The 11,557-nt window shown below is 36.3% G+C and overlaps 2 protein-coding genes across 2 annotated transcripts; one reads left to right on the top strand and one right to left on the bottom strand.

The window, feature by feature from the left end:
- Positions 1-4,409: 4,409 nt before the first annotated feature.
- On the top strand, positions 4,410-5,641 carry BNAC03G62980D. The gene has a single exon (XM_013860501.3). It carries the CDS (start codon positions 4,786-4,788, stop codon positions 5,116-5,118), a length of 333 nt encoding a protein of 110 aa, XP_013715955.1. The 5' UTR covers positions 4,410-4,785; the 3' UTR covers positions 5,119-5,641.
- A 1,759-nt stretch (positions 5,642-7,400) lies between these two features.
- LOC125595398 (26S proteasome non-ATPase regulatory subunit 13 homolog B-like) lies at positions 7,401-9,407 on the bottom strand. The gene is made up of 6 exons (XM_048771172.1): positions 9,127-9,407; positions 8,409-8,855; positions 8,254-8,334; positions 7,968-8,164; positions 7,784-7,883; positions 7,401-7,676 (listed from the first exon to the last, which is right to left on the bottom strand). The coding sequence occupies exons 1-6, from the start codon at positions 9,274-9,276 to the stop codon at positions 7,491-7,493; spliced, it is 1,161 nt and encodes a 386-aa protein (XP_048627129.1). The 5' UTR covers positions 9,277-9,407; the 3' UTR covers positions 7,401-7,490.
- Between the last annotated feature and the right edge of the window lie 2,150 nt (positions 9,408-11,557).

The following is an 11,557-nucleotide window of genomic DNA, read 5'->3' as shown; positions in this document are numbered from 1 at the left end:
TTTTTCCTTTCAAAGCTTAAAAGTTAAATAAGTTTGAATAATGCTTAACTCCAATTTTTTTAACACACTGGCAGTAAGCTACAAAGCATCTGTGACCTCCTCTTTTCCTTTTTTTCTCTCCTATTCCCATGATCATACATAGATGTGATTAAAAAAGATCTAACAACTCTAAGCTTAAAACTATATGATCCTGAGATATATAACAAACAATAACTATACTTGAGGTTAATTATATGTTGTTTTAGAGAATTGACGTAATCTAAAAACATCGATTCTTAAATTTGAATAAGGATAAAAAAGAGTAACGCGACGTACCGTTCAAACACAGATCACGAACCTTTGTTTGAAAACTACAATCTGTGTTTTTTTGGCACTGAGAACAAGCCTCTGAGTTTGAAGAAGCAACAGCCGATGAGGTGTTTTGATCAACGTTGTTAAGTCGATGTCTTCCTTTTTTTTAAAGCTGTTTTCCTTTTTTTTCTTTAGTTTTAATACTTTTTTTAACTAATCCTACATGATAATTTGATTGGTAATCAATAGTGAGGTGAAAAATAATCAGAGAGAAGGTGCGATTTAGTGGTTTTAAGTAAACCGAGAAAAATTGGTTTACTAGACCGATCAATCAACCGGAACAATTTTGGTTTATGATTCAACTCAACCTGATTGAACGTGTATTATAATGGGCCTTTAAACAAACTATGGGCCTTATTTGGACTATTCCCTTACGAGGGAAATTTGAACTGCAGCCACACTTGGCTTTTGTTTGGCAAAGTAGCATAACTTTCTAAACCTTTTCTCTATCATCTGATACTCATCTTTTTAGATTTTAATCATCTATTAGCTTTACTTGAATTTATCATTAGAAAGTTTAGTTCTAAAGTATCATATTTCACTTTTTGGAGTATGTGATCCATTATATTAAATTGCATTGACTAGTGCGATTTGATGTTTTGTCAAAGTAGAGGACTAATCTAATTCAAAAACTCGAACTAATCTTCAGCCACTATATAATTTTTGTAGTGGCATGTGAAAATCTATCTCTGGTTTATACGGAATATCACAAACTCGAACTAATCTTTTTCTTACAGTTTTTAAACTTTGAGGATGAGACTACTATATCGTTGTGGACCCGAGACTAGGCGGTTGATAATATCATAATACTCCCTCCAATTCAGAAATGTGGACCCGAGACTAGACGGTTGATAATATCGTAATACTCCCTCGGTTTCAGAAATATGTATGTTTTAGGTTTTTCACATTTATTAAAAAAACATATCAGATTGTAGTTACCAATGCATTATTTTCCGTTATCAACTATTCCCCACAATTTTTGATCAATAAAATTTTAATAAACACAATTATATTTTTCGAAGTTTACACTTTTCAATTACTTTATATATTGAAAATGTAAAACATATATCTTTTTTAAATAATTTTTTTTTCTAAATATGAATCTTTTGGAACGGATGGAGTACAACGTAGACATAACCTATGACATAATAGAACCAACTACTTACACAGTTACACCATTATGTCACCATAACTTTTGCAATTGTTTTTTTTTTTTTTTTGTTTAACCAGGTGTTGACCTTGCGGCCCACCACCTAGGTCCGGCGCCAGCCTTCGTCTGGGCCTTGCGGTCCTGGACACGCCTCCCCCTCCCCGCAAGTCGAACAGCCTACCTCCCAGCCCCCTAAGAGGCAGTACCACTGAACTACGAGGTCCTGAAAAAAAAAAAACTTTTGCAATTGTTTTAGCAAAGACACATGTATTTCCAACTTCCCATGCCATAATCTACGTGTATTTAGTTGAAGAAGGTTTAGATAGATTCTTATCACGACCAGATTTTAAAAAAAAAAGAAATCTAGGCAACGTTAACATTAACGTCGACGTAATTACGATTGTTCCATACAAATTTAGTTGAACTAATCAGAAAAGAACACCTTATCTCTATTTCCGCCTCTCCCCAATTAAATTTTCTGTATTAATATCATCTTCAACCATTTGAAATTAATCAAGTTATGGCTTGTATACTGTCTATGATCATGCATGACATGATTAGAGACGCTATAATATATGTGTGTATATGTAAAGAGAAGCAATAGCAGATAAGAAATAACGGAATGTATAGTTGGAAATGATAGTGACAATTGATAAAATAATAGTAGGGTTAAAATAACATTACGTCCATATCATTAGACAATACGGTTTCACTTTCTATATGTACATATATATATACACATTATATATAATATATTATGTAAGAACGTTGTCTGTTTTTGTCATAATGCAAACAATTTATGATTTAACAGACATAGTTATATAAGCAAATAAAGCTAAAATGTAAAATTAGCAAAATAGTTATTTTAGTTTGTATGTATATAGGGAAGGTTCCAAAATTATGCTAATAATTGAGCACAAAAATACGAGAGACCGAACAAGACACACTTAATACGAGAGTCTCGCCAACATCTGAATTGGTCGAAAGGACCACTAGGAGTAGGAACCACACTTTTCCAAAGATAGCTAAATTTTTGGCTAAGTCATTGTCTTTAGCACGAGACTATGCATCTATCAAATACCCAAATAATTCGTCCAATGTCCAGCTCACTCGACTCTTTATCTTTCTAACTTTTGTCTATTTTCATTGTCAAAATTCACTTTAAGATGTAGTTGGATATGCACAAAGCTTGATTTCACCGAATTTTTCCAATATTTAATCATGTATTAAATAATGGTGTGAGCAATAATGCATTTACCGTGTGTGTTTTGAGGTGAACATGTAAAAACGTAATACATCACTATTCATTTAGAGTTCCGTATTTCAAATGGATCATAAATTTGCGTCATCCTTTGACAAGGAATTGTCTTCTGGCCGAAAAAAAATCGTTTTAATCATTCGAAATTTCAAAACTATTACTTAAAGATATAATTAATATACCTTCTGAATTACTATTCAATACATTTTGTTTAGTTTTCTTTACACTAAATGCATTTCTTTGACACCTAAGATTACTATTCAATTATAACTAGTCGCATCAAAATAAAGAGAGAAGAACTTTTATGCCCTAATTAAATTACTCAAATTTCGTGTAATGTAAAAAATTAACTTTAATCGGGAGGTTATAACTCTATAATAGGTTGATGGAGTCGATCATTTTCAGTAACCCTTTTTTGTTATGTGTACTCTTCAAAGCATGTCTTGCTCCTATTAATTGTCCCTCGATCAATAAAAGCTTGTGTTTGCGACAACTTACACGGATAAAATTCTTTGTCAAGAAAATATATTTAAATTCGCATTAACAACATATTTGAAACTTCATCTTGCCTTAGAATCACTCAACCAGATTGTCCAAGGAAAAGTTAAGGAAATGAATAGTTAATTTATACATAAAGGAACTTCCTGGATATAAATATTCACTTTTGACGTTGTATAGTAAGTTTTTAATAACTTTTGAACTTACTGAGTGTTTCTTTTTGTTATTTTGAAAGATTATATTCATTCCGTAATTTACTTATTAGTTTGTATAGCACATAGGCTTCTTACAATGATCGTAAACATACACGTTTGTTTATTTAAGCATCAATGTCAATATGCAATAAAAACAAAAATTAAGTTCCGAGAAAATAAAACAGAAGACTTTTTAAGCCACCTTAATTCTTCTCCGAAAGCAATAGGCCGCTAATTAACACCACCACGTAAACGCCAAGGAGAACGACCGCAGTTCTGGATAGAACCAACACGTGGCACCGGCACACATGAGATGGAAGCCTGGTGACGTTAACTTTTGCTGACGTTAAGATAGTTTTTCTACACGTGCTGGCCCATGGGTGGGTCGTTGTTTTTAGATTATGCGGTTTCATAGTGTTGAGCGAGTAACCTCGTAGCCATAAAACGCATGGCGATTGCGTTCAGTAACGTTACGACTCAGCTTCGCAATCGTTGACATTTTCATTGTAGCTTGTAAAAGTTAACAACTTGAAGATTAGTAGTACTCTTCTTTTGTTGGTTCAACTAAATGAACTAATGCATACACGATATCTTAATATTTTTCGAAAATACATTATACAATGTAAATAAAACTGTAAAATTTCACCCCATATTTGAGCTATAAGTTTACCAAATTTTCTTATTAATACTTCATTCATTTCGGTATAAGCAATATATTTATACTCAAGTTTACTTAATATTTATTTAAAAAAGTATATATCAGTTATTTCTAAACTAAGAAATTAGGTACTTTTAACAAGGGAAAATGATGAGAATAGTTAATGTTCAAAAAAAAATGATGAGAATTAGTAACCGTGCAAAATTCTGTACAGCGATGAGGAACTTCAAATAAATGAATTAGGATGTTGCTTTGCCTTTCAAAAAAGAATTATGGTGTTACTAATTACGTACGAACACCGAAATATCTAACTGTATTTTGGCGAAATGATGTGTAAGTGTATATATAAAGACTTGTCTAATTCACGATGATAAATTAATCACATCCTTAATGATTGATTAATTATTAAAATATCGAATCCCTTGACTTCACTCAAACACCTTCACGATGACCTCATCTGATGCAACACAAGATATTAATAATTACACGTATATAATATACATATACACATATATTATTATACGTGTAAAACATGAGATTCTCTGCGATATCTCGGTCTATATAAGTTGCAACTTTTCTTATAGTTGTGTCTTCTCTTCCTACTTGACTCTTCAATAAAATCATATATATCCAAAGTAATCCCTAACTTTCTTTCTAAAAATATTTCTCTCTTTCAATGTCAGAAGAAGAACTTCAAGAATCAGACGTTATATTTTCCGACGATTATTTCATAAACAGCAACAAGAATAACAACAACGAAAACAACAAAAGAAAGAAACCAACGACGGTGAAAAAGTCATCTCCGGTAACAATTCCATCGAGAACTACATTCCGGTGGCCGGAAGTTGAAGAGGAGGAGGATGAGAGTGAAATGACGCCGCCACATGTCATCATCCGAAAACGAAGAATGGAGGAGCAAATGGCGTTTTCGTTTAGTACCCTTAAAGGAAGAGACCTGAGTCGTCACCGTATCTCGGTTCTTAGGATGACCGGTTTTTTGGAAGCTTAATTGATCATAAAATACAGCCGAACTGGTCTGGTGAAGGTTTATAAATGAACCAATGTATGACGATATTAATTTTTTCGCAATTATTGCTAAAAGAAAAGTTCAATATAGGGAATAATTTCCCATATTTTACCAGTTAAGATATTAACAATAATAATTATTTATGTTAAATTATTGTTTGGTTTCTTGAGAAAATGAAAAACATATAAGAATCAAATCTTATGTTAAATTGAGTTATGTACGGGGTTTGCTTGTGAAGTAACGGGTTTCTTGGCTTGCAGATTTTGTATTTGGTCCACATCTATAGGATTCTGCAATTTGCTCGCTAACATAAGCCTTATAAGCTTTGTTTGCTATTGTGAACTCAGCTGAGGGATGAATTTGGTTGATCTTAGATTGCGTACATAGTCCTAATCATCCAGCTGAAGTTATGAACACACGCGCTAGTTAGCCACTAGTATGGGACTTGTAGTATAGCCACTATGTTATGACATTATAACTATCTTCGTATATATTTTATTTTTTCTTTAACGTAGGCAATCGTTAAAATTAACTTATTATTACTGTGTTTGGATTTTGTCAAAGATTGTATAATTCAGATATATTCATCATTTAGTACAGAATAACTTAAAAAGCATAAGCGTGATGATTTTATTAATGGTATATCATCCATGATTCTATAGAGGTAAACACTATAAACATACACATATTCAGGTATTAAATCAACTAACTAGTGCTATAGATCAGCCGACACCACCGCGGTGAACCGATTCGGCCTCCATATTTTCCTTGTTCTATGCACTTTAGTATGACTTCCACCAAATTCAACCAGCCGGTATCTGTTGTAAACCGTTCCCTCTCAACCGTCATGATCACATCCTCAGGTGGAGGCACGTCGTATCTTACGGTGTCGTAACAATACGAATACTACATATGACGTTCTCGGAACCCTCGCATTTCGGCTCCTTGTTTAGGATCAATGATTGAGTAATCATTATTCACTAGTCATGATAATTTTGGTCTGAGTCCGAACTGTAGTTATAACCGACAAATGTTTTTGTTGTTGTTAATTTTTGCAAAATGATCATGCATTTTTGGTAAAGGTATATAACTGCATAATCATGTCACCACTATCGAGTTACCATTCCTATCCATTATTATGGTCATGCAACTCCAAAAACTAAAAGTACAAATCATCATCCTCAGAAACCTAAAATTCGAGTTTCTTAACGTGAATTTAATTGTATTTAAATCATAACTTAAAAACAAGAAATTACCAGTATATTAAATTAATATGCTATTAAAACAAAATCCTTGTATTGCCAGAAAATAAATTCAGAGTACGTAATGGTGGACGCAATGAACCTTCGACGTAGCCTATCACCTTTACATGTTGAATGTGAAGTTCTGATTTGGGCGATGGAGTGCATGAAGACCCTGCAGTTCTCAGATGTAGTATTTGTGACGGATTGTTCTCAATTGGTGAAGATGGTGTCCTCACCTGAAGAATGGCCGGCGTTCGCTACACACATGGAAGAATTCTGCCGAAGTAAGACTTTCTTCCCCAACTTCATGATCAGACATATCTCAAGGGCACAAAACACAATGGCGGACGAGCTTGCACGTGGTGCGAGTAGTTCTCCTTCAGCTATGCTATATGTCGATTCTTTACCTCCGGTTTGGCTATCTGAACCGGTGGCCCCATAGGCTTCTGGTCTATTATGATGTCAAAAAAAAAAAAAAAAAAAAATCCTAGTTTGCTAATCTTGTTATAAAACATGATTTGGTGCTATATTACTCTATTTATCCATTCTACATAACTCAAAAAGTTGTGATTGAGAAAATGAATGTTATCAAAGAAAGATAAGTTGTGTATCCATTCTTTTGTTTCCCTTGGTTCATAACATTTTGTCCACTAGATATTATAAATAATTACCAAAACATCAGACACAGAACTTGTCGCCTTAATCATCTGCTGATGTTCATTTTGAACAATGCAAGCTTTGCCCTTCTCTAGCAGCTTCAAAGCCCTCATTAAAATCGTCCAATCAATCCCTTAAAGTTTTGAAACATCAAAGAAAATATTTGCATTCACATTGTATAAAGGTACATGGACATCAATCATGAGAGGAGGTTATAGTTTGGGTATTTAATCTTGAAGGGTGTAGTGAAGTCGATCCATTCAAGAATCATTGGAGAAAGGATCAAAGGAGACGATACATTCATGTGTTTGTTGAGAGCAAACATTTTTTTTTTTAAACGACTAACTCCTTAAAACTAGTAGATTTGAAAAGGGAAAGAAGTTGCATTTAAAATCCAGCAAAATGATACAATCTTGTAGCTCAAAAGAAAAACAAAGAAGAAACAAGAGTGCCTTAAGCTGCAACAAGATCAGGTGTCTCAGCCTCAACGGATAACAAGGTAGTGTGAACCTTATCAACCCAACTATCAAGCTGATCCCTCAATGACTTGATCTGAGGTATCCCTAGCACCCTCGGTTGCGCCCATGAAACATGCACAGTTCCATCCACCTGATCTATTATCCCCTCTATCAAGTGCACCTGCACAAAATCACCAAATGATATTTATTCACATCAACATAATCTCCCTATCTTCTTGTGTCTTCCCAATCTTATTTAGATTGAATGGGACAGAGATGAATACTCACAGATAAACTCTTCATGAGAAGGTGCTCAACATCTTCGATTGAAAGCTTAGTACGCTCAGCAATGACACTCAACGGTATGGTCCTATCTTCAGCTGGTCGGCTGTTACAGATATGGTTACAAACAATTTAAGCATTCATTCTTTGCCCCTATCTGTAAGATATTGCTTAGAGAAGCCAAAGCTACCTGAAAATGATCTCAATAAGGCAGAGAATGTTGATCTTCTCCAACAGCTTCTTCTCATTCTCAACCAGCGCTGGCTGTGCGCTCAAGGCTGCATTGTGAACACGGCAGAGTTCTTGGTACTGAACCAAATCACCGTGGTTGAACGCCTGCAGAATGTGGTAAAGCCACTCCACATTTGTTCCAAGCAGACTCTTCAGCTGCCATAAGAGAAAGGCAAACATGGTCACCATCATAAACCAGTATGGTTACTGGTTAGCAAATATAAAGATCAAAAAGACAAACTTACAACTGGATGGGCCAACAGTTCCCCAAAGTTGTAAATATTCTCTCCAAGTAGAGCTGACAGCGACAGTTCAAAAGCCAAGTCCTGCAAAGATACAGAACGATCCCATCTCAGCACTCTGAATAGGACATGATTATAGAACAATTAAAAGGACTTACCAGCTTAAACGACTCAGAGAGTGACTCCACAGAAGTATAAGCGAGGTAAAGAAGAGCATTCTTGTAGAAATCAGAAAACTCTTGACGGAACTTATGGTACTGAGAAGACACACAGAAGAAGTTGGCGTAGACCGATGGGTCGATGTCGGTCATACTATCAAGAGAGGTTTTCACATCGTCCAGTATCTTCTTGCATTCCTTCTGGTCACCTTGCTCAAGCTTGAACAAAGCTATCTGCGTCTCTACATAGCTAACAGGCTCACTGATACGTGACTCTTTAGTCGCTCTAAGCTTCTCAATCACTCCTTGGAGATAACTGACCGCAGCTTCTTTCTCAGGGTACTGCCTGGAGACTACAACCGCGAAGTGCGCGAGCTTCAGAAGGTTGATTTTGGTCTCAAAGTCGGTTATGAAGTTGTTGTATAGCTGAATCAAAGCATCTCCAGCCTGATGAACAATAACAAATCAGACAACCTTAAGACCCAGACAAGAACATATCAACACAATTAAAGATTCAAACTTTAAATCACAGAGTGCGATCATTCACCAATACAAAGCCATCTAAGTGAATCTGAGAAAGACCCAACTCATTAAAGTCACCGTCGGAACGAACCCTTTAGATCTAATGTAAACCCAAGTCGAGATCTATGAACCCTATAATTCCCAAAACTACTAAAGGATGAAACTTTGAATAGATTATGGTACGAGAAAGTGACACCTGAAAGACGGGGAGAGCGATGAACTGCTCGAGCTTGACGGTGAGCTGGTGCCAGAGCTTCTTCTGGTACAGATCTGCGAGCGAATTGTACCACTCGGTGAGCTCTGGGTGCGCGTTTTTCTGAGATTCGAGGTATTGTAGAGCAGCCATGGGGGATTGTCCTTCCTCGCAGAAGAGAAAGTCGAGATCTTGAATCGGTTTTGTGGGAGGAGTAGAGAGAGATTTCCGGAAAAACCTTTGCCTTTTAGTAAACTATTTTTCTTGTGTAGAGAGACAAGTATCGGACCATAAGTGTAAAACCGGAATATTAAAAGGACCTTTTCTGTAAATAAAAATCACTACTGCTAATTTACAATTTAGGGCTTTAAAAGAATTCTGAATACAACAACATTCATGAAGGATTAGAGAAGACACACACACACATCTTTGTGGTTAGCCTTCTTCTTTTGAAGTTCAAAAACTGGAGAATATATGGAATTGAGTTGTTATTTTTAGGGTTTATGAATAAATGGAGTTGCTGTGGTCTTGTGCACATGAGATACCAAGGAAGGTTAGGGGCCTCATGACAGCTGGTTGCTATGGTCTTTCCCTATTTCCTTCCCGAGTATATTCATTCATGTGGGGAGGTGATCCAGACAAAGGTGAGTTTATATGCCTATTTTAACTTCCTCGAACCTACCCTCTGTTTCATCCTTATTTTTGGTATGGCATTTCAGAACCTACCTCTGTTTCCGCTTCCTACCCATGATGTTATTGTTAGATCAGTTATGGGTTTCAACTTGAGTTCGAGGTAATATAAAATTTTGCCTTGGTTCTGTGGTTGTCCCTGTAAGTTCAGGATTGTGAGCGTGTTCGAGCTGAGCTAAGAGTGTGTTACACAGTGCGGTGATTGTGTAACACAGTATGGCGAGTTTGTTACGAGTGGTGACGTGTCACAAACTTATGGAAATAGAAGATATTGTTTGGACGTGAAGCAAAGAAGATCTTCTAGTTTGCAAGATTTTAGGAAATAGAATATTGTCTTTTTCGTGTCTACTTAATGAGATAATCTAAGAGAGTTTTAGGTTAAGCATTAAGGGAGAAAAAGCTAGAACAAGAGGTTTGTTCTTGTCGGCTACAGAGATCAAGTAACAAGTGTTTAGCTTGGATCTCTGTGATTTAGAGATTAGAAACTGGTCTGTCGCTAGTCGTGTGTGACTGAGCATAAATCAGATTAAACAGATCTAGGGGATTGCTTAAAAGGTTTTTAATTTACAAGAAAGTGTTCTTGAAATCTCTTGTGTGTGAGTTATAATTTGGGTGTCTCTGAACTTTCATTTGGTATCAGAGCGGGAAGCCTCTGTGGTATCAAGTACTACTTACAGGTTGAGATCCTGCGGATTTCATGGACACCATGAAAGAACTCCTACACACTCACAAGCTTATTATGCTTGACAGTACCAACTTCGGTCACTGGAAGGTGAGGATGCAACACATCATCAGAGGAGTTGATGAAGATGCTTGGACGTCTGTAGAAGATGGTTGGAGTGCGCCTACTGTCATCATGGAAGATAAGACTGTCGGTCCAAAACCTAAAGATCAGTGGACTGATGGTGAGAAGAAAGCATCAAAATTCAATTCCAAAGCCTTGACTGTCATATTCTCATCAGTGGACGTTGAGCAATTCAAGATCATACAAGGATGTGAATCTGCCAAGCAAGCATGGGATACACTCATTAATCACTTTGAGGGAAACACTAGTGTGAGAAGAACTCGTCTTGATCATCTTGCCTCCAAGTTTGAAAACCTGAGAATGAGTGACGATGAGCCAATTGATGGATTCATATGCAAGATCAGTGAACTGGCAAGTGAAGCGTCTGTCCTTGGAAAGAAGTATGAAGAAAAGGATCTGGTAAAGAAACTGCTAAGGTGCTTACCTCCACGGTTTGAAGCTTATAAAGTTGTACTTACATTGGCTGTAGACACAGATGAGATGAAGTTTGATCAACTCTCTGGCATTTTGAAAGTGCATGATCTTGAGAAAAACGACCGACAATCTACTAATCAGAAGAGCATTGCTTTCACAGCCGAGTCTAAGGATGATGGTCGAGTTACTAAGATTGAAGAAAACCTGAGTCTAATGGCACGAAACTTCAACAAGTTTGTCAAGCGTATGGAGAAAGGTGGTGGTAGATTCAATGGACGCTACCAAAAGGATGATTATGAAAGGAGTAGCTCTCAGCACTCAAAGCATGATTCTGGCAAGAACACAAAGAAGTGTCATGAGTGTGAAGGTTACGGGCACTTCAGGAGCGAGTGTCCCCTTGCTAAGAGAAAAGAGCAAAAATGTATTGAGTGTAAAGGAATTGGGCATACACGCAGTGAGTGTCCTAGCATTCTCAAGAAAGAGAAGTCTCTCATGTGTTTCAGTGACACTGAATCTGAAAGCGAG

This window comes from Brassica napus, unplaced genomic scaffold (assembly GCF_020379485.1).
Source record: "Brassica napus cultivar Da-Ae unplaced genomic scaffold, Da-Ae ScsIHWf_1049;HRSCAF=1471, whole genome shotgun sequence".
Classification (NCBI taxonomy): Eukaryota; Viridiplantae; Streptophyta; class Magnoliopsida; order Brassicales; family Brassicaceae; genus Brassica; species Brassica napus.
Note: the sequence above shows the minus strand (reverse complement) of the source record. Positions and strands in the feature narration are given on the sequence as shown.